This window comes from Schizosaccharomyces octosporus, assembly GCF_000150505.1.
Source record: "Schizosaccharomyces octosporus yFS286 unplaced genomic scaffold supercont6.1, whole genome shotgun sequence".
Taxonomy (NCBI): Eukaryota; Fungi; Ascomycota; class Schizosaccharomycetes; order Schizosaccharomycetales; family Schizosaccharomycetaceae; genus Schizosaccharomyces; species Schizosaccharomyces octosporus.
The window spans coordinates 2232996-2255750 of NW_013185619.1; the positions used below are offsets into that span (position 1 = coordinate 2232996).

At 36.8% G+C, this 22755-nt stretch overlaps 9 protein-coding genes across 9 annotated transcripts; 3 read left to right on the forward strand and 6 right to left on the reverse strand.

The window, feature by feature from the left end:
- Positions 1 to 38: 38 nt before the first annotated feature.
- Positions 39 to 7214, reverse strand: SOCG_03559 (ATR checkpoint kinase Rad3; the record flags this gene model as incomplete). The annotated part of the gene is made up of 1 exon (XM_013162047.1): positions 39 to 7214. One exon carries the CDS (start codon positions 7212 to 7214, stop codon positions 39 to 41), a length of 7176 nt encoding a protein of 2391 aa, XP_013017501.1.
- Positions 7215 to 8090: 876 nt separating this feature from the next.
- On the forward strand, positions 8091 to 9012 carry SOCG_03560 (methionine sulfoxide). The gene has a single exon (XM_013162048.1). The coding sequence runs from the start codon at positions 8387 to 8389 to the stop codon at positions 8888 to 8890; it is 504 nt and encodes a 167-aa protein (XP_013017502.1). The 5' UTR covers positions 8091 to 8386; the 3' UTR covers positions 8891 to 9012.
- Positions 9013 to 9090: 78 nt separating this feature from the next.
- Positions 9091 to 10428, reverse strand: SOCG_03561 (uncharacterized protein). The gene is made up of 3 exons (XM_013162049.1): positions 10300 to 10428; positions 10137 to 10221; positions 9091 to 10085 (listed from the first exon to the last, which is right to left on the reverse strand). Exon 3 carries the CDS (start codon positions 10010 to 10012, stop codon positions 9269 to 9271), a length of 744 nt encoding a protein of 247 aa, XP_013017503.1. The 5' UTR covers positions 10013 to 10085; positions 10137 to 10221; positions 10300 to 10428; the 3' UTR covers positions 9091 to 9268.
- A 415-nt stretch (positions 10429 to 10843) lies between these two features.
- SOCG_03562 (cortical anchoring factor for dynein Mcp5/Num1) lies at positions 10844 to 13885 on the reverse strand. Its single transcript, XM_013162050.1, has one exon. The coding sequence runs from the start codon at positions 13861 to 13863 to the stop codon at positions 11002 to 11004; it is 2862 nt and encodes a 953-aa protein (XP_013017504.1). The 5' UTR covers positions 13864 to 13885; the 3' UTR covers positions 10844 to 11001.
- A 517-nt stretch (positions 13886 to 14402) lies between these two features.
- SOCG_03563 (DNA damage response protein) lies at positions 14403 to 17351 on the forward strand. Its single transcript, XM_013162051.1, has 3 exons — positions 14403 to 15170; positions 15224 to 15304; positions 15352 to 17351. The coding sequence occupies exons 1-3, from the start codon at positions 14471 to 14473 to the stop codon at positions 17007 to 17009; spliced, it is 2439 nt and encodes an 812-aa protein (XP_013017505.1). The 5' UTR covers positions 14403 to 14470; the 3' UTR covers positions 17010 to 17351.
- SOCG_03564 (squalene monooxygenase Erg1) lies at positions 17141 to 19186 on the reverse strand. Its single transcript, XM_013162052.1, has one exon. It carries the CDS (start codon positions 18737 to 18739, stop codon positions 17363 to 17365), a length of 1377 nt encoding a protein of 458 aa, XP_013017506.1. The 5' UTR covers positions 18740 to 19186; the 3' UTR covers positions 17141 to 17362.
- Positions 19121 to 20505, reverse strand: SOCG_05167 (uncharacterized protein). The gene has a single exon (XM_013162398.1). It carries the CDS (start codon positions 20349 to 20351, stop codon positions 20112 to 20114), a length of 240 nt encoding a protein of 79 aa, XP_013017852.1. The 5' UTR covers positions 20352 to 20505; the 3' UTR covers positions 19121 to 20111.
- A 36-nt stretch (positions 20506 to 20541) lies between these two features.
- On the forward strand, positions 20542 to 21666 carry SOCG_03565 (plasma membrane proteolipid Pmp3). The gene is made up of 2 exons (XM_013162053.1): positions 20542 to 20704; positions 20910 to 21666. The coding sequence occupies exons 1-2, from the start codon at positions 20675 to 20677 to the stop codon at positions 21051 to 21053; spliced, it is 174 nt and encodes a 57-aa protein (XP_013017507.1). The 5' UTR covers positions 20542 to 20674; the 3' UTR covers positions 21054 to 21666.
- Positions 21663 to 22668, reverse strand: SOCG_03566 (TIM23 translocase complex subunit Tim16). The gene is made up of 2 exons (XM_013162054.1): positions 22435 to 22668; positions 21663 to 22365 (listed from the first exon to the last, which is right to left on the reverse strand). The coding sequence occupies exons 1-2, from the start codon at positions 22481 to 22483 to the stop codon at positions 22016 to 22018; spliced, it is 399 nt and encodes a 132-aa protein (XP_013017508.1). The 5' UTR covers positions 22484 to 22668; the 3' UTR covers positions 21663 to 22015.
- Between the last annotated feature and the right edge of the window lie 87 nt (positions 22669 to 22755).

Consider the following 22755-nt stretch of genomic DNA (forward strand, 5'->3'; position numbering starts at 1 on the left):
ATAACCAATCTTTAATTGAAATAAATATTGCATGTAAATCAAAAATAAGCTGCCCAGCCAATATACATTTCAACGAGATTTTTAGGACTAACTGCAGATCGAATTAACTCTTGAATTTGTCCTTCTACCGAAAGAGGAATGGTTTCACCGGGCATATAACCTTGGAATTTTTTTCGAATTGTGTCTAAAACTTCATTGGCTTCGTTGCCAGGATACCTTCCTGTAATTTTTCGCCTGTTCCATTCCACTAAAGGATCGTGAAGGAAAGATTCAAGAACACTCATTAGGGTATCTTGATTCGATCGTAGGAGTTTCATTGTTATCTCGCTTGCCTTACGAAAACCGCCTTCGTAACCGGTTGGTCCCATAGCGTCTACCATATTGTGCGTTAGTCTAAAAGGAACTTTCTCTGGTTTTTCAAATGTCAAGCCCTTATCAAAAAGACAGTTAAAATCCACGTGTATAGCTTCACCGGTAAACTCATCAAAAAGTATATTTTCTCCATGTCGATCACCCAAACCTAAAACATATCCAACAATAGACATTACGGCTAAAGTTCGACAGTAATTTCGACGACTATTGACCCAACTGTTTGGCTCCGGAAATGATTCAACGAACCATTCATAAAAAACGGGAGGAAACTTTGGAAGCATCTTTTTTTCGAAAGTTTCTCCCGGATTTGGACTTCTTAAAGCCATATCCAAATCGACTTTAATTTCCTGATAGGATATAGGAATATTCTTCTGTCGATAGTTCTTCAACAATACATCTCTAAAGGGACGAGTATGGTTAACCCATTCAATAAAGCCGCACTCCTCGTTTAGGGGAATCACAACGTAAGTTCGTATACACAAATTTCTTCTGTTGGCCTCTTGGTCTTTACGTAGTATTTTACAGATCACATTGTTGAACTCCATTAATCGAGCGTCTTTTCTCAAGTCGTCCTTTGGTTTACATAAAAATGGATATACATTACCATCGGTACCTCTAACATAAACTTTCCTCGGTTTTTGCAAAGAATTCATAATATCAACATCATCCTCAAATTTTAAAATCTCAGGCTGATTTTTTGGGAAAGGATGGTGGGTACTTCGATTGGCATCCATAGCAGGTAAACTAATATTTAAAAAAGAGCGGGCAGGTATCACGAGCTCGACAGGTGCATCAAATACCATTCTGAAATGATTCTTTAAACTCATTTTGACAGCTTTGCTGTCTATTCGAGTGTTGCATAAATCCACCAACTTCTCTGTCAGTAATATGGCGGACTGACTTAATACCCTAAGATCAATCTTTGAAGTAATTGCAACCTTTTTAGATTGAAGAACATTCAATATGCTTTTTCCTCGAACAGACCGCTTTTGGGAAATGGATTTGATAGTAGCCATTAGTTGCCAAAGCGTTTCACATGGATAAGTCGCTATAACGTTGGCAACTAAGTGCTCCAAAATTTTATAGACTTTATTATTCGGATGGCAAATCCGAGATATCATTTGGGAAAGAGCAATAAGAAAAAAGTATTGAGGAATTTTGACTGCTAATCGACATATATTAGAGTTCATCAACTCTAATGATTTTTTTCGTGATATATTTATATGTTCACGAAAGTATTTTTCACCATCATCTTTCGAAAGCCGTAATTCCTCAGCTCCGAAATCCAACCACAAAGTCAAAAGCTTGGGCATGCTTTCGTAAATATGGCTGGTCCCGTAATATAAAGAACGACCAAACTCGTTTATTATGCGAGTTACCAGTTCACCAGAAAGGAACCTTTCACTTTGCTCGTAAACAGGAAGTTTCTTTTCTTCCTCAAACATTAGTACACGATGATGTCCTAAATAGTAATGGTTTTTTTCCCACTCGGAATAAATTTCGACAGATTTAGAGTAATGAGTTTCCAAATCCTTAAGTCCTAACTGACCGGCTTTTCCTAGCCATTTAGTAAGCTCCAGATAAACTTTACCTTTAAACGGGTTTCCTGTTTGGGTTGCCTTCTTGTTTTTTATATTAAAAGATTCTCCATCGAAAATGTTGTTTTCCAAAGATGAATGTAATTCGGCTATGGCCTTTCTTTGTTGCCCTTGATGCCACCACCATCTAGCATGTTCAATAGTAGCTTGAGGTTTATCAAGCTCCATAGCTTTTAAAATAGCATTGTAGGCTCTTTGTGCCTGTCCATTCTTTCTTGAAAATCTAGCAATTTCTAAGTAGATGCCAGCTAACTTTTCATGTAATTTAAATCGACTGAAAGCAACCAAGTGTGTCGACAAAATGTGATGTCTATATCTTCCATAAGGGGCCACCTTATTAAGTCGACGGTGAAGGAAAGTCTCGAGATTTTCCTGAGCACTTGGACTTGAATCAGTTTTAGCTATTTTACTGAAGTCATAGAGTGCATGAAGTTTTGAAAGCATTTCATAGCAATCATAAGAAGAATGAGCTCCAATATTCGAAATTATAGAAGCAGCCTCGGCATACAAGGGCTCCAACTGGCGTTCCAGTGTCGCCAAATCTGAATCTTTTAACAAATAGTTTCGGAATATTTCTCCTAGCTTGGCGTCAAAAGTTTGTAAATTACTTTTTTGTATGCATTTCTGAAGGGAGTTAACCGACAGCGAATGCCATGCTGCTTCAATTCCTAAATCAATAATTTTAGATGAAGTGCTTGCTTCAGAATCTGTTTCCATTAGTGAATCCACGGACAACACTAAGGATTCGTAATGTCCAGATTGTAGCATCGCATTCAACAGCCCAACTTTGGCCCTATGATTTTCTGGGTAATTCTGAACGAGTATTTCGTAACAACTAAGTGCCGAATCCCATTTACCAGAATTTTCATGCAATAGAAGTTGTTGATCTAAGGAATAGTCATGAAAATTCAGAGAAACTGCTTCGATCCCATCTGGATCTTCTATACCTGTATAAACGTCTTGTAAAACACGATAATCTGAATCTAAAAGAGATCCCGGTTTTTCTAAAAGGGCAGTCCTGATGTGCTGTTCCCAATAAAATAAAGCTCGAGCATGAAATCCGCAGTTCAAAGATACGAGACCTAGTGTTTTTGAAGGAAAGCGAAGAAGGAAATTTTCTACTTTACTGACAGCGTTCTCTTGAGTAGTCAAGTCATCAACAGACATATATCGGTTTTCTCTTCTAGCTAAGGCAGAACGCCTACTCCAATTTCTCTTTTTTCGCATACGAAGCCAGTTGTTTAAGTAATCAACAATGTTGAAAAACAAGTTGACAAATGACGCATATCGCTGCTTTCCAATAGAATCAAATCCGTTAGGACTGGGTTGATTTATTATATACTGAAATTCAGCAATGACTAACTCAACAATTTCGTCTTTCTCGGTTATCACAACATTTAAAACCAAAAACGGAAGTAAAAAGCAAGGTATTGACATTTCTTGATCCTTAATCACTTTGGAACATATACTGAATATTCTATCGGCATTCTGAGAATGAGGATACTCTGTCAGCTTTAAACAAATTTCTTGAACCCATGAGTGAGTGTCCATATTCTGCTTAAATAATGGAAAGTTAATATCCAATTTAGGGACAAGAGTAAGATGATATTTGGAATTCAGAAAAGGAATAAGTACTCGCTTAGAAAGGTCAGGTAAAGCTTTCCAATGCTCTGCAACTATGGATAATGATGTACTTTTCTTATTGTTTAGCACAGCGGATTTAAATCCCCCTAATTTTAAAAATTCCTGCAAAGCGTAGGCTATAAATCCCTGAGCTTTCGTGTCGGTTGTCACAAGAAATGCAGGAATTAGTTGAGACTGAATAAAATCCAATATGAACCGTAAACTTTCTTCGCCGTCTTCGAAGTTATCTAAAACAACTGTTTGTTGTATATTACTCCTAGCTTCTAAACGACTAGGGTCAACTGCACCGAGTTTCGCAATGTTTCGAGTGCACAGCTTAGCTATCTCAACATTACCATGGGCAAATTTTATACAGCAGTCAAGTAAGCAACGCAGTAATTGATCTAAAATGGAGTCGGAAGCATCCAAGTAGAGAACCTCATGTAATTCTTCTTGCTTGCTTTCTAAAAAGATATCTAGTTTTTGAAGACCTAGGTAACATACCGATTCGTGCTCATTTCTTAGACATTTAATAATATCTTCAATGTTGACGAAAAAATCATCACTTTGCAAACTAGAGAATATACTCCTAGTGCTCTCCTTAAAGCATGGCAAGTTTAAAGTAGTAGGAATCGCCCACCTTAATTCGGACAAACAATTATGAGGGTCAGACGCAATAAAATCAAAGATTTTCTGCACTGTCTCTGCCTCTTGTTCTCTAAGATTTTTATGCAAAATTGGGAAAAGCACTAGGCTGAGACTAGCTATGGAAGTGTATTCAGGTTCATTAATGTAAGATACCAACTGAAACCAAGTATCAATGGCATATGAGCGTAACGTATCATCCTGAAAAGCGTTTTGTAGGCTCGACAATATTTGAGGCAAGCCTAATTTAATAGCGTTACCGGAGAGGGTAAACATTTCTCGTATCCCAATAATTGTGCGTATTTTATCATTAACAGAGGTTTTTCCTTTTAAATCATTCAGAATATTTGAAAATTCAGCTAGGATTCCTAAAATATGATTATTAAAGAACTCGTGAAGCAATTTATCTTCATTATATTCTGAAGTTTCAGGTGATGGCTGAGATACCATCAAGGCTACCTTCTTTAAAGCGTTTTCAATTTTCTCCCTAGGAACTCCAGAGTTATACAATTGAAGTAATTCTACGGTTAGAGCTATAGGATCGGACCTTAATAATGAAGTAAGGTCAATTTTTCGAAAATCTGAGGAAGCCAGACTTAATAACAGCATGACACTTTCTTCCAAATTTGGGTAATCAGCGGTTAGTAAAACGGCCAAAATTTTATGCATATTAGTCAGACATAAAGCTGCAACATCCGTTTGTGATAATTCAGCGATCCGGGAAATAACATGATGGTTTTTTGTTAAGACAAGGTAAGGAAGTGTATAGGACTGAGTGCGAATTAAAAAATCACTTTCAGATATATCCATTGCTTCTGCAAATAGCCCAACAATATTTGGTTTGGAAGTCATACCTCTGATGATAGTTACAGAAATTGTAGGCCAGTAAGGAGATAGTAATTTCCAAACAGAAACTCTTCTTGAACGAGCAATACTTTGAAGGGCATGCAAACAGACACCTTGGTAGTATATGTCAAATTCAATTGCTGTCGAGATAATTTGTAACAGAACCAGATGAAGCTCTTCGCCTTCTGCTAATCGACCAACATTCTCCCACGTAATTATAGTTGTTTCCATTAAAGAAATATCACTCGAAGACATATCCTTTAAGCTCTTCATCACTTCCATCCGGATAATCCGTGGGACATCTACATCCTTTTGAATAGAGTGATTAAAAAAAACCTTCGGAACGATAGAAGCTGCTAATATCCGAAACGATCTGGTCGTACTAGAGAGCAGGGGAACTAACTTCTCTTTTATTTGGTGTGAGACTAGTAAAGACTGAGGATTGGTATGATTTAACCAACGATTGAAGGCCCTCAATGCAAAATAAAACTTTGTTTCTGAGCACCTAGTTAGATCGGAATCTAATAATGTTATAAATATTTCGACTGATGGTATATCCAAAAGTCTTGTATTTTTCTCCCGGTATTGTATCACATTAGAATCGCATACAAGACAGCCTTGAAAAGATAACGACTCATTACTTGCGTTTTGCTTGCATAAACATAGCTCAAACTCTTGTAATTCCTGCTCAGAAATTGAAGTCAAACTAGATAGAATATCCGAAAACTTACAGCTGACTTCATGAATGTTGAAGGTACTGGAAGACAATAACCACTGAAGGAAAGATTTAAAAGAAGAGGGTTGGACAGGTGGTACTTCTATAATGGATTTTGCTGAAAGAGGATAAGCCAAAAAGAACACAAAGGAGAATAGTTGGTTTAAAGAAGAAGATGTATAGAACCCACGTTTATCTGTTTTTTCAATTCCCAAACCTCTACCTTTCTCATAAATAATTTTATAAATATTATCTTTTGCATCTTCCAACAGATATCTGAAAAGTAGAACGGATGTATGAGAATCAGAATGTTCATCATTACAAATGGTCATTAAAGTTTGAGAAGATAGTAGATGCATAGAAAACGAACGAAAAGATTCAAAGCACGATGCTGGTAATATACAAAGAGAAAGAAAGTAGAGAGCGTATGTATAATCGACAAAGCTTGAGACATGTAAAAATGAGAAAAGGTAAGATTTGGCAAACATTAGTAGTAAATCCTTGGTTTTCTGACAAGGTGAATTTTGGATAATAGCAGATTTTAAGAAAAAGAAAATTAAGCATTGTATAGAACGACAGCGGGTATGGATTAAGCAAGAAGTGTCAGTTATAGCTAATTTTTTGAGGAGGAAAAGAAAATTCAAATACTTGGGCTTGATCCAATAACCATTCAAAAAATTTAGAGACACATCGTCAAGTTTATTGGTAGGAGCAAAATACTTGGCGAAAACATGGACGCTTTCAAGATAAAACGAGCAAGCTTCCTGATAGTTATGAATAATAATCGGAAAGTTAGATTCTTCCTTACCATCGAATTTTCCCCCACCCGATAGCAATGGACGTGGGTCGAGAGGTAGCATTCGCAAAGGAAAAGAAAGGTTTGTAGTTTCTAATAAGGAAGAAGAAATTGTATCAATGTAATATTTCCATGTTTGCAAATAAACTGTTTGAAAAGGCCAGAGATAGTCCTTGACAAAAAGCAAATGGAAAAGTGTGTGATGCAATTCACAAATATCATCAAATAAATCAGCTAGCTGAAAATTTTTAAAAACAAAAATGGTACGGGGAAGTAACCAGGTGAGTAAAACACCGCAGGGCGTTTCTTCACATAAAACTTCAGGACAATTTTTCAGAATCAACATTAAACATTGGATTGACTGTTTCGCTTCTTTAAGAAGATTCGAAGGAATTAAAATATTTTTATAGTCATCACTTTCTAACACGAAAAGTCCAGCTTCGACTAAAATCTGAATTATTTCAAAGGTTACTGGGATCGACCTCGAATTTTTCTGCGAAGTTGCATCCTGATCAAACAGGGTAATCTCTTTTAAAAGTTGTTCAAAAACATGTCGGTCATCGCTGTATTTTGGAGTCAAATTTAAGGACTCTGACCTTCGTTGAATGAATTGGCTCATGCACACGCGAAATGAGTTTAGAAGAGAATTGCCAAAGCTATATAAATTGCGATTCCAGCGCTAAGTTTTGAAGCGCTCTCTTTAATGAATTCTCTTGACCCTAGTACTCATTCGTACAGGTGGGTGAAATTTTCTGGTAACGCACTAGAGATATAGAGGGATGGAAGAAGACTTTTCTCACAGACAGAAACTATTTTGTAAATAAGAAGTATATAGCCATCCTAAAATAGTTTTGAAATCTCTGTATTTTAAAGAGTTTTAAGAATAGTCTGATTTGCTTTAGTTAAATTTTTTCGTTATTTGTAAAATAAAGAAAGAAAGAAAAAAAAGTTACCATCGATTAGAGTACGCATAAACAGTAATAACAAATCGTAAAAGAAAAAGGATCTTGAAACCCACATTTATCATGCCAGAAAGCCAGCTCTAAGAATGAATTTTTGAAGACAATCAATCTATTTTCCTTTGTATTCATCAACATACTTCCAGTCATACGTCCAACTATTATTCAATTGGCAAGCTCAGAAAATCATATATATTCATTCAACCGTAAACAAAGAAGAGTAATTCTAGTAACTTGGGCGTCTACTCAGAAAATGATGAGAATGAAGAAGTTTATGAAAACAAGACTTCATTCATCCATTTTGAATCTACGATATAAAAATTAGACGGTATAAACCAGAATTTCAATCTCTAGTGGATGACCACGTCTGTGCGCATATTTTTTTCACATTACGTGGAGCGAATTACTATGAATGTAAATAAATAAACACATAAAAAAGAAAATAAAAAGGATATATATGGGAAATATTTAAGAAGAAGAAGAAGACTTGGTTTTTTTTTTTATACAATAAAATAAAATTAGAAAAAGATCAACCCCGTTTTACATTATTAGCCAAACCAGCAAAAGAACTACAATTACTTTTTTACTAGCCACTTAGTTCTTTTCGTCATCACTTGTAAGAAAACGAACATTCGTACTGACTTAATGAATGTATAAATAAGTTGACAGGACTTTTATCTAGCCACCTTTTTCTCTTTTCAGTTTGTATAACATATTCATATATTTCCTTTCGATTAACCCATTTGACCTTCCATCGGTTCTTCAAAGGTTATACTTCATACCACACTTATATAGGTTCGTATTCAGTGAATTTTCTCGAAAGACCACTTATATGAAAAGATTTTTTCTCAAGAGTATCCCCACATTACAATACCGTTGCTTCCAAACCTTTTTTTTTCAGAAAAACCCATCAACAAATATGAAGTACCCACTGGATAAGTCAGACCAAGAATGGCGCAAAGAACTTGACCCGGAACAATATCGTGTATTGCGAAACAAAGGTACAGAGCTACCAGGTTCTGGCAAGTATACGAATTACTTCCCCGAGAAAGGCGTCTTTGTATGTGCAGCTTGTAAAGAGTTGCTGTACAAAGCTGATACGAAATTTGAGAGCCACTGTGGATGGCCTGCTTTTTACGACAATTTGCCTGGAAAAGTGAAAAGAATAGAGGATGATTCTTATGGAATGCGACGTACCGAGGTTGTTTGCTCAAATTGTGGCGGCCATTTAGGCCATGTTTTTAAGGGCGAGGGCTATGCCGTACCTACGAATGAACGCCATTGTATCAATTCTGTTAGCTTGGATTTCCACAAAGAAGAAACCAATAACAAGTAGGTTGATGCATTTAAACAACATTCTTCTTATGAACTTGTCAATTTTTGTCCTTACAATGTATTAAATAAAATTACTACCGCATGATAATAATAGTATAATAAACATTTTTTTAAAAGTTCACCTTCATATTGTCAGTTCCAGTCTATAAACTCTACGTGAAAATTGTATTACGCATATATCCATTATTACGAGTACATACCAAAGCAACTTCTTTATCTTCTTTAATTTATTTATACTTTATGTAAATAACCTCAAGTTCAAAAATCTGGACAGTTCAAAAATCCTAATCGTAAAATCATAACCATATATACATAAAAAAAAAAATATCAGTACTAACGAACAGTGCCGTTCCTCTTACCTATCGAGAAGTAGGTGCCATTATACAGAATAGGTATAAGAAGATTCTCCTTTAATTATAAACCCAGATATAGCTTTATGAATGGGAACATCACCATCCGTAATGTCAGCAATAAGATGCTTGGACTGTGGGTCCATTGCAAATAGTAGTATAGCTCGAGCAACCGTTTCTCTGGAAATCATACTATTAATCGAGACTTTACCAATGGAAATATTACCATTGCTATCTTCATCTGTAAGCCCTGATGGACGTACAATGGTCCAGTCAATATCAGTGGATCGACGCACCAGTTCCTGATCTGCAATATATTTATAATGATAATAGGTACCAAGAGCTTCGTGTATTTTTAAGCTTAGTTCAATATCCTCTTTCTTATAATGAGGTGGAGCTGGTTGATTCATATCCCGATTGTCAATGGCCGATACCATGATTAGACGTCGAATTCTCGCGATTCTCATAGCGTCAAAAACTTTCACAGATCCTTCATAATCAACAGCTTTTGTCCTTTCAATCCCACCTTTTCCCCCGGAACCAGCTGCGAACACTATTATATCCGGTTTAATTCCTTTCAACAGTTCAGCAATTTGCATTGGAGATGCTCTTTCCAGTGAACACACTTTTGTTCGACCGTTCACTTTTTCAATATCTGAATTTTGCACATAGTCACGAACAACATTGTATACCACGTGTCCTGCTTCTGATGCGATTTTTGTCAAAAGCAAAGATACTTTTCCATGACCACCAAAAATGGCGAACACTGCCATTTTGTCAAATAGTTATATTATAAAATTTATGGAAATAAACGGTTTACTAATCACAGGTTTCTTTTTTAAAGAACTGTCACATCGAGTTAGTTTATACTTTACCCTTTCAAAGAAAGTATTGTACCTTTTATATGAAAATCAGTGAGTGATAAATAAAAGAGAGACCTTTCAAAAGGGAAAACAGAAAAAAAATGTGAACTGCGAACTGTCTAAATTTTGCCATTAGTCACTTTATTCCACCCACGATTTCATAATCAGGTACAAAATAACCATATTCATTTACGTACATTTTATTAATCGCAATGCTTTTTCCAAAATCCTTTTACCAAAAATGGGATTAATGTGAATTAGGAAAGTCCAAATCTCCAGAATAATAATAAAGAAACAAGAATGACGTGAACACCATTTGCTAGGTGTTAGGGTATGCGACGCGCATCGACTTAACTTCGAGTAAAACAATAATGATGTGCATACCATCCTCGCTAATATCCGTTAATAAATAAACAGAAAAGTAGCAGACAGTATTATTTGCGTCTAAACTTTGTCTCAATGAATCATATAATGTAAACGAAAAAGGGAAAAGCAAAGAAAATAGGTAACTTTTTTACTTTTTTTTTTATATTTACCTTACCTGGCTGTATTCAATCTTAACTTACATTACTAGTAGTCCACCTAGCGAATATAAAAATTATGAACTTGCTTTTTGTTTGTATCAATGATCCATAAGCTATCTTAAACTACATAATATGTAAACATTTATTGAAATTTTTTAACATAGTTTGTTATTCATAAGTTAGCAATTATCTTTAAATAGCCAGTTCATTTATCTTCATCAAATATCAAATATCAAAAACACCGCAGTTCAGCTATTTACAGTTCGTGCCTCTTGTTCTGCCAGTAATTAATTCAGTTAGTCTTACTTAGCAAAGGGATTTAATGTTTAAAACATCATGGCGGTTTCGCCGACATTTTAAGTCGTTTCATAACATCTATTTGCTGGAATTATTGGGTTTCATAAGCTTCTTAGGATTGGAGGTATTATATCGTTGTTTGAATAAGGGATCTGACTCTGCAGTATTTTTACGGATTTTCAAATCCCTAAGCGCTTTGAGCCACACCTCATGGATATCTTTGGACCGAGCAGCTATTTTTACCGGTTTTTCGTCAGTCAGTACTATAATGCTTTGATCGTGTACAGCGTCAGGATCATCTAAATAGCTCTCAGAAACAATATCAAAACCAATTATCTTAACCGACTTTATCTCAGCTCTTCTATTGATTCCGATGAAAGGATTGATTTCAGACCAGTACAGTCGCTCCTGGTAGGGATGGATCCATGCGTATCGTAAATGCATTGTCTTGAAAAAGAATCTTGCAAACTTGTTGCGCTTATACTTAAAAATATAGTCACCAATCATAACATGCGCTAGATCTTCACTTATACCTTGCAGATACTCCAAAGACTTGTGTTGCTCTTTAGCTCCGCTATGTAAAGGAACTACAGAAATTGCGGCCATCTTACCTGTGAAACGTTCACCAGTATTTCGTACAGACTGTTTATCCTTCCTTTGACTAGTTTCGATGTTCTGGTAAGGTTCATAATTATCAGATTGGGAAGAAGCAGTTTCTCCTTTTTCTGAAAGAGAAAACATCGAAGGCGGCGGAGAGGCTTTTAGAAACCATGATGGTACACCAGAGTTTCTCCTTCTAAGTTGATTGGTATCTTCAATAATCGTGGGAGAATACGGAATTTCTTCAAAATTTCTAATGACTTCAGGGATGGACTGGGTAAAACTAGAGCTTCGACGGGGTAATATAAGACTTCTTGATCTAGAAGGTCGCTGAGAACTACTACTACCAAACATCAGTTTGTTCCATTGATCCCAGTCACAATCCTTGGAAGGTTTTGTTTTGGGATAGACAGTCCTTCCATTAATGGAACCTTGAATGCTCTTGGCTTTTGAAATACTTACAGATCTTCGAGGTACAGAAGTATTTACACCAACACTGTGGGGTTCATCTTTAGATACTTCATATAACGTTCGACGAGTTATCGGATAACGGTTCGAAAAGCTCGAGGATCTTCTCTTAAGATGATAATCTTTCTTGTAAGTGCTCGTGTCATGTAACAGTAAGGAAGCAGTACTTTTTGCGGTGGCCAATTCTAATCCATTATCCGAATTCGCACGGTTTCTCTGAATTCTCGAATTCTGAGTCTCATTCGAAATGGCCTTAGGTTTATCAGCCTTATTTAGTTCTGTATCAAAACTTCCTAAGCGAAATAACACTGGACTTTTTGCGTTAACAGCAGCATCACGAGCCGACTCCTGACGGCGTTGAGACTGTTCCTTGTTAGTAGAAGCACAATGTTCTGCACCGCTTTCAGAAGCCGTAGGAGCATGAAGTCGTGCTTCAGTTAGCGTTTCGGCTGCTATCCTATTTTTCTGATCATTTTCACTAATTATTAATAAAGGAACTAAAGGTTTGACGGTGGTTTCAAGTTTCATTACGTCTTTTGAGGGTGTTTTCCCTCCTTGATCTGACAGAACTTCAGTTTGTTGGTAAGGTATATCAACAGTAGTTGTCTGACCATCCCGTTGGGAAATTTCGACATTACCTGCCGCATCAATGCTCAAACGCAGGTTCTGCGAAATTGACAGACCTGGAATTTGTTTGATACTCCAGTCATTTTCAACGGCTTCTTGAAACTGATGCGTTGTTAACAGAAAATGAACACATTTATCTCCAAGAAGATTTGAATTCCTGAGTTTAACAGATAGTTCTTCTAGATTCCTAAGACCAAGATTCAGCAATGGAGGTCTTTCAGGCAAATTGAGCTGATCTACCACTTTACTGAGCGCTTTGTTGTCGACATTATCAATTCGCTTCTGGATAACTCCATCGCCCATTCCACTAAGCCGTAAGGCTACCCCAGAAACAGAACTCTTAGATGACATCAATGAAGAAGAGTACTCAGTATCTTTAGTAGGAGAGCCAGGATCCACTGTTCCATCAGAAGTCTTATGGAACGCTGGATTGCTTTCGAAAAACACATCTGAAGCATCTCCTAACTTGACTTTAACAGCAGAATCTTCATTAACTGGATCAACTTCATTTCCATTTTGCAAACCTTCAGTCTTACTTAATAAGCACTGTAGTTGATTGAAAGATAAGCGAAGACTATTAAGCTCTAAAGCAAGCTTTTCTTTCTCACCTATATGCATTTTCATCATGGATTCAGATTGAGCAAGTTTCTCGGTCAGGGCTAGTGAATTCTGTTCTAGTGATTGATGATCAGTCGTCATATTCGACTTTTCGATTGTATAAGTCTTGATCCTATCGTTTAGAGAATCCAACTGAGATAGTAATTCATCATTTTCTTTCAAAACTTTTTGAAGTTCATTATCTTTTTCTTTAAAACGATAGTGAAGGGTTTTAAGCTGTTGAAGGAGATTTTTTCCGACAGTAGCTGCATACTGTGTATTTGTTTCAGTACGCGTCGGCTGATCATAAGGGAACGCGTTTTGGATGACTTTATCGTTGTTTAACTTTGAAGAGGATATACCGTAGGACTTCGAGTTTACTATTTGTACTAGCTTTGCCTCTTCTGCTACTAAACTGTCTTCAAGCTCTTGTAACTGAGTTCGAATTTCATGTACCTTCTCGTGGTCGTGTTCCAAATTATTTTCTTTCACAGAATTTTGTGCCTGTTTAATTTCATTTTCTACGGCGGCTTTCTCTTGTAAAAAAGATTCTCCTAACAAGCCTGCATAAACAAGTCTATCTTTGACATTTTCGAGCTTTAGAAAAAGGCTCTTCTGTTTCATATCTTCTTTGCTTTCACCTTCCATCTTTGCTTTTGGTCATCTACAGTATATGTTCTTGTCAATTGCTCCTCATCTCGTTGAAGCGCTTGTATTCCTAAAACGCGCCGCGTCATAAAAAGCATTTACCTTACAGACATACATTCAGATGTTAAGAAAAAAACAATTATACAGCTTTATATATTTATCAATCCTGCGCTCATTTAGAAACTTTAACCAATCCCTTAAACACTCCCAAACTCGTGGATTTGCTAAAGGTAACACCTCCAACTGCGACTCAGTTCCCATTATTGAAAACAAGTTAAACAAAAATGTTCATTAAAACAAGTCATGTTTTTAACAATTCTATGTATTTTTTTTTTTAATTGAGAATATATTCACTTCCTTCTACATATAAAAATACAGTACGTTTTCTTTTGATGTAAGCGCATCTTTCTTGAAAGTAACATCAACACACTATGCTACTTGAATGATATTTTATACCACTTCACAATTGTGATTACTGTAATACGTTGTACTTTGCAAAATTAAACTCACCACCACAGATGTAGTACTTGAACATAGCACATGGATAACTGAAAGTATATGCCTTAGTGTAATATATTTTGCATTCTGTTAAAGTTGTAAACTGAGCATGAGTTTTAAGAAAGAAAATGGAGAACTTGAAAAAGATTATGCTGAAAATATGAATGAAGACGAATTAGAAGGAGCAATTACCTCTGCATTACAACATGTTGAAGTCCCTCCTATTCCTCGACGTGTCAAAGTTTACGAAATGGAGAATGACAACTGGACGGATTGTGGAACTGGCTATTGTAATGGTTTAATAGAAGATTCGATTGCGTATTTCATTGTATATTCTGAATCCGATAATGAAACCATTCTTCTAAAGACACAGATCGTTGCAGAAGATATTTATACTCGTCAAGAAGAGACTTTAATAGTATGGCAAGAGTTAAATGGAACAGACCTTGCTCTCAGTTTTCAAGAATCCATCGGTTGTATCGACATGTGGATGTTCCTCACAAACGTTCAGAAAGCCATTTGTTCGATAACTGGAAACTTTTCAAACGATGATATTCTAACAGATGATGGTACAGCACATGAAAAGTACTTTCAATCTGTTAGTTTACCCTCTCCTGAATTAGCGAATCTTCCTGAAATCGAAGAAACTGTTTTTGGATTTATGAATTCCGTTCACACAAGAGATCATCTTGTGCGTTATTTATCCAATGAAGACTATGTCGCTAGACTTATCGAACTTTTTCCGTTATGCGAAGATTTGGAAAACACTGATGATTTACATCGATTATGCTCTATAATTAAATGCTTTGGTATGCGTTAAGTTCAATTTTACTTTCTCTTACTAACATTTTTCTATCTTTAGTCCAATTAAATGACGCTCCATTACTTGAATCCCTCGTTTCTAATGATGAAAAACTAATGACCATCGCTGGAATCTTGGAATGTGAGTTAACTTTTCTTCTTCCGTCATGTATATATACTAACCATTAGATGATCCCGAGTTTCCTAATATAAAGGCTAACCATCGCGAGTATTTGACTGATACCTCCAAGTTCAAACAAGTCGTCCCTATTCGAGAACCCCGTATCCTTGCAAAGATCCACCAGACTTTTAAACTGCAATATTTAAGAGACGTTATAATATCAAGGATCGTTGATGAACCTTCCTTTTCCGTTTTGAATTCTTTTATTTTCTTCAATCAAGCAGATATAATCCAATACCTCCAAACTAATAAGTGTTTTCTGCTTGAACTATTCAGTATTTACACAAACGATTCCCATGACGACGAAAAAAAACAAGAAGGAATTTTCTTTATACAGCAGGTCTGTAATATTGCAAAGAGCTTACAATTCCAATCTTGTTCAGCTTTATTCGTGACTTTCGTGAAATATAATTTACTTCAGGCACTGGATTACGCAATGTCAAGCCCCAAAAATAATGTACGAAATGCTGGATCCGACGTTTTAGTCTCAATAATTGATCAGGACCCTGCAATTATTTGGCAAAAATTTGACCAAGATCGTAAAGATGACTCGACTTCATCTTCTTCTGCACGTATCTCACAACATTCTTTATTATCCACTTTAATAAACATACTTCACAGGGAAACAAACCCAGGAGTTCTCGCACAAATCGCAGAAGCATTTCGTATCTTGCTGAGTCTTCCAGGGAACTACGCATTTAGTAATCCTTATCGAAATGCTGATGGAACCACTCGAAGTAAATCTGACAGTATAGTCGGACTTAACTTTATCGATAATTTTTACGACAATTCATTTACATATTTGGCTGACCCACTGTTGAAACTTACGAAACCCGAGGACCTCAATGAAACCAAACTGGATTTGTATGTGCATTTATGTGAACTTTTTAGCTATTTTTTTAAAATTCACGAGCAATGGACTCGACAGCTGGGAACCTATAAAGTGATAGCGTCTAAAATTGCGTTTTTGCTAAAAAGCACGAAAAAATATGTTGTTTTGAGCGGTCTTCGGTTTTTTCGTTCATGTTTGGCAGCCCGTCAAGCTGATATGTCTTCTATTATGTTGGAACATGATATCTTTGGTAAAATTTTGGAGCTAATGATGCAGGTAAAGTCTGAAAGGGGTCTGCTTAATTCAGCAACCCTTGAATTTTTTGAATATATACGCTCTGATGGTTCGGAAGCTATTCTTGATCATTTGAACAAACACTATCACGCTCGACTAGAATCACTGTCAGAGTTTCGTACGTTTTCTGAATTACTACAGTTGATAGATAATTTGGGTTCTGGTTCGGAAAGTTTTAAAAGCGTTAGTACACATGATCCTACTGATCTAGACCTCGAAAACACGAGAAAAAATAACAATGAGAAAACACCAACACCTGAAAAATCATCTGTTCGGAATGGTGATACGGCGGAGTCTTCCGACAGTGCACAGTACTTAGGAAACAAGCTGGATGTTACAAACACATCAGACAGTAGTCGTCAGTCTATACTTGAAGATCGTTATTTCTTGGAGTCCGCTATGCTTAATACCGAATCTACTAATACTTCAGAAATTAGCTTGAATCACCTTCAAAATTCCAAGAGGAAATCAGAGTTAGACTTGGAAAACATAGGAGAGGAAGAAGAATCTCCGAAAAAGAGGGTAGCTTACGAGAATTAAAATATTGAAAAGTCGTAAGCGGTTTTATAGAAATCTGATTACTATTTATAAAGGTTATTAAATCAATCTAATTTTCTTACCATTTACAAAAACCAAATTTTTTAACTTTTGAATTCATTAGTTACTCTATCATGATGATGAAGCCTCCGAAATGCTTTGAGTTGTTTGAGATAAATAAGTTTTAATCATAATGAAGCGGTTGACGATGATAATAAGAAGTTAAATAGCAATTAAGAAATATATTTGAGTCCGGGAAACATTTATTATACAGGCGCGTTAATTATGAAACAACATTCGGATAAATATAAAAAGGAGTAACCAAAGAATGAAAGAGAAGTCGATTCAATCGAGTCCTAAGATGACATTTCACTAAGGATATAAGGAATAATGACTAGTGAAGCTTGCATAAATATGAGCACAGACTCCAGAGCTCGAATGGGCATAAGCATGGAGGGACCACCAACAAAGATATATTGATAAATACTATAGGCGCAGACGGCGTAAAAATGGAAGAGTAAATGAGAAGGACTATGATCTAGACCTCCAAGCAAACGAACAGGACCTTCGATGCAACTTCCACCGCGAAGGAAATATTCGATGCAGCCGTTTCTTAAAGCCTGCATGTAACGGTTTTTGGGAGCGAAAAGTTTGTATAAGGCAATGGAAAGGACGTTAATGACGAAGCTATAACCCTTACGCTTCCAATGAAGCTTATTAGTTTGCGAAATTACATTATCATAATCGTAGAGATCCGGAACAACATTAGGAGCGATGAAACGAGAAAGCAAATAAGCATCGTGAAAGCAGACCGTCATACCACCACCGGTCAAAGGATGACGCATATTATTAGAGTCACCGACAAGAATTAAACCCTTGGTGCGATTGATGGAAGGAGGTAAGAATTGGTTGGGCATAGAACGAAGTCTATCATTATGGACGGCAGCCTTTAGGGAAGGGCGAAGAGACTCGGGCATTCGTGGGACACACTTTTCTAAAACGTATTGTTTAAGGACGTCGCTAGAAGGAAGATTTTTACCAGGATAGTTGATTAAGATTCGAGCTTCGGTATGGGAAATTGGGTAGATGACCATAGGAGCAATATCGCTAAGAATGACATGACCACGACCAGGGACAGGGAAACCTGGGTTTGTAAGGACGAGACCAAGGAAGTGGTCGGTAATTTGAATGGGATGATCGACAAAGCTCTTGCGGAACTTGGAAAAGCAACCATCACAAACAAGGGTCAATGGAGCCTTATAGCTTAAGAGAGAAGCATCAGGCTTTCTTGTGGCGGCAACTCCGCGAATAATTTCACCGGAATCGTCGCGAAGAAGTTCATTGACGGTGGCTTCGACAATGGTAACGTTTGGTGTATTCATGAGAGTCTTGCGCAAGTTCATGACGAACCGACCATAATGGAAACCAATGCCACGATAGGAAGAGCCATCCGACTTTTTGGGATAAGGAACAGCGACACTACTATCCTTATGGAAGATCTGGTAGCCAGACGTGAATTGACCGTCAATGCCTTGAATACAATCCTCAATGCCAATCTTCTCAAGGGCTTCAATACCACCGGGTTGAAGTAACTCACCGACGATTCGATCGGGCTCTGACATGTCACGCTCGAGAACGAGGACCTTTCTGCCTTGACGGCCCAAAGCAGCGGCCAAAGCGCAACCGGTAATACCGGCACCTACGATAATAATATCAGCATCATCGGAAGACATGGTGTTGGAAAAGAAAAAGAAAAGAGTGAATAAAAGGTCCAGAGAGTTGTCAAGGAGAAAACAAGAATGCAATGCACGTTAAAACCCACGAAACTGTAAAATGTGTACAAAACAGTAAAAAAACAAGAAACCAACAAGAAAAAGAAAACAACCGAAAGAGTCAAGACACAAGGAAGAGAAACCAATCAACAAATTCAAGATGGGTAAGGGACAAACAAAACGTGACACACAAAGAGGTTTCCTTTTGGAGAAGAGGAAACAACAAAACTAAGGCGAAAGATGATCGGGACGCTTAAAGCATTTAGCGAAATTTACCGTACATAGATTTGAAAACCAAATGACGGAGCGAACCGTAACGTGTGGAAACAAAGCCGTCTGGTTGGTGGTTGTAGCAAGGTTGGGTCACGCACGGTCGTCAGTAGATTTTATAGGTGGACGAAACCATTTTCAGGGTTAGGGTTAATCAAAAAAGACGACGATTGAAGGAAAAACAGAAAAGCAGACCATACAAGAAGAGGCAGGAAAAATAAGCTAGCCAATGAGAGGCAATAGAGATGGGCAGATTTCGCAAGGATAGGGAGGAAAAGCAGACGATGCAAGATGAAAATAAGGAAGTATAGTACAATAGCGTAATAAACAAGGCGATGGACAGGAGAGTACGATGTGTTGGGACGAGAAGAAGGGTTAGCTAATATGATGTAGATAATTATGAGGATGAATATAAATACAGAGATTCTTCTTCCAAAAGAGAAGGAACCATCATTTGTGAGAGAGTTGCTGCTGTAAAAGAGAAGTCGAATCCCAGGGTCCAAAGTAGTGGTTCTAGTGGGGGTGATGGGGGTCTCTCTTCACCCCACATGGGACTCAGCCATAGTATAGTAAAGTCATGGTCAGAGATGGTCAATGGGGGTCAAGGACAGCATGGGGGAGATGGGGGTATCTGAAGGGTACAGTAGAAAGGAGAAGGAAGGGTAAATGTGTGTGTGTGTGTGTGTGGTAGGTAAGAGAAAAGAGAAGTCAAGACAGAGAAGAGAGGATGATATTCTGTTCTTGTGAAGCAGGAAAAGGAGAGATTCATATTTTTCGATTGATTTTGTTCTTTTTTACTGTTCTTCTCTGTTCTGTTCTGTTCTGTTCTTTTATTTTTATTTTATTTTTTTTTTTGTTGACACTTTCAACACTTAAACTCTGATCCTCCTACCTGCTTTTTCGTTTTGGTGAGCACAATTCCATAGAAACACACAGACGCACGCAGACGCAGGTTTTTCTTGAAATCGTACTGCGGCAGTTCCTGCTCTTTACAACCACTTTGATGCAGCAACCACAAAAGCCTTGATGCGGTGGCTGCTTTGCTACATACATACACACCTTGTTACACTTTGCATCCTATGTCATTCTCGCTGTTGTCATTTATGTAAAGCGGTCGCTCATTTTTGTTGAGTGTTTTCTCCTGTGTTTTGTCTTTGTTTCTTTTGTCTTTTTCTTTTTTTTGAAAAATTTTTCTTTTGTACTTTCGACAGCTGAACGTTTTCATCCCTGCAAGATTCGTCCACGCCCACGCCGACCTCGAATCGAGCGAGAGCGCCTTGGGATGCCATGCCATCCCGTCCATCACTTTCGTAGCTTTCTTTTTTGTTTGTTTACGTCTGCATGGCTGGTCTTTCGATGTTTATTTCTCAATTCTGTGCCTCTAAGCATTCATTTTTCATCATTAGTTATCTCAAGCACAATGACGTCAAAATGTCCTTGTTCTGATGAAAACGGCGCTCACCTACACTACGTCTTTGTCAAAGAACCAGCATTTATATATAGGTTGGTTTTCTACGATACTTGCTCTTACTACATTTGTTGATTTATTGCAGAAAAATAAGGATTTCCTTTATTATAAAACACATTTTCTTTTCCGAAGTTTCTTAAAAGTTTTCAGAATTCACTATGGCTGTTACTGGTAGCGACATTTTCAAGGTATGTTTTCTTGCTTTTTTGAAAGGAAAAAAAGTTGATTTTGGGTGAAATCAGATCCTGAAATGAACTCTTTGATTTTTTATTTTATTTTTTTTCAGAATCGTGTCAGGTTTTCTGTACTGTGTAACAAAGACTTCATTTGAAATGTTCCTTTATTTTTATTTATTTTTTTTTCCTTCCTTCTTTCAATTTATCTAACATTTAGATCATCTTTGCTATTATCCTTCCTCCCTTGGGTGTTTTCCTCGAACGTGGTTGTGGTGCTGATATTATTATCAACATTCTTCTTTGCTGTCTTGGTTATGTACCTGGAATCATCCACGCACTTTATATTATTCTGAAGTATTAAAAGCCCACATGAATTTCGCTACCCTTTCTATCAATAAGAAAACCCCCCAATCATATACTTTCCACTGTTGATACGTTTTCATGATCTCCGGTTTCTGTCTATGTGTATACTTTGTTTCTTAAACTAGGGCAATCTATGTCTCGATCTTCTATTTGAACTAACGTTTGGTCCATCTTCTTGTAAGCTAGGTTATTTTGCTTGGCTTTGCTTGGCTTGGTTTACAAGTGGATATTTGAGACATTTGCTTTCCCCATACTTTTTTATTTCTTCTTTTTATCTTTATATCTCGTTGCTTATGGATCTTGTTGACTTCTTCTTTATTTCAATGCTTTGTTTTTTACGAGAAGTCAATTGTTTCATTGTTCTCTCTTTCTGCAATTTGGACAATCCTGAGTTTTTTAACAGTCACTTGTTTTCTCTTGTTTTGCATATTATTTTTATGCCTGGCTTGATAATTACGTAGTGTACACAAACTCAAGGAGAATTCCGGTGTCAAAACTTGAATGACAATAAAAAGTTACAATGGAAAAAACTATGCTAGTAACCTTTGTAAGTTCTTTCATAAATTCTCCTTTTGTATTCAAATCTTTACTAAAAAAATTGTAAAACCACGCACCATTTGCTATGTACTTAGTTATCCTTGTCAACTGTACTTAGAACTTTTATGTTTGCCGCTGCCCTAGGTATCTTCTTTTACTTGTGTTTAAACCAATATATAAGACAATTCGATGCTATTAACTCTTAAAAGACGTAGCAAAATCAGTATTGTTTCCTATTTCTATGTGAACTGAGTAGGGAAATCGTAAACTTTATTATACAGATTCGAGGCTAAAATTCTTTCATTCATGGTTCCCCATTATCTCGGTAATACTATTTATCGTTTACATTTGCTCAATAAATGTAAACTCACTCCAAAACGGTTTTCTTTGCTAAATAGACACACGCAAGCAAACTCCCCATCCTTAGGTTTGTGGTTGCTGTCCTTGTTTTTCATTCGTCTCTTCTGGCTCGTTTTGTTTAAGTTCTTCCATAAGTCTCTCATGAGCACGGAATACCTTGCTCTGTAAATAAAAAGATCCTCCTGCCTTGGGATCATTGATTTTAAACATCCGTTGAAACCTTTGTTCTAACTCTTCCTTGTTTAACGGATCTGTGTTGACGTTTAAAATGTCACCAGCTTCACGCATAGTAATTTCTCCTCGTCGAGCCACTTTAGCTTTTTCAGCATTCCCTGCTTGGCTTGCACCTGTGTTTTGCTGACTGGCATTCGCTACCATTTGTTTGTAGGCTTGAATAAAAGCCCTGCTCATTACTACAGTTATTCTTTGTTAGCTGTTTTTCATTTCGTCACAATCATCAATTTATTATTCCCGTTTCGTACCTTGCGAGCCCACGATTATAAATTTACCAACTGCTTTCGGTAGAGACATGGTTCTTCAGAAATTATCCGACAAAAGACACCTTTGATATTATATTTTTAATTGGAAAATTAATAATCTTGCTAATTACGATTATTCATATACTTTCAATCCTTTCAAAGAAAGCCTCACAGTGGTGAGTAGACAGACAGGGGAAGGTTAAGGCGTGTTCAGCGTTTTCGCAGGTTCCGTTATGGTACTATTTAAACGTCCTAGAAAATAGGATTTTCTTTTTTCTTTTTTCTTTTATTTATATGATTACGTCTAAAGTTTCATATTTATTA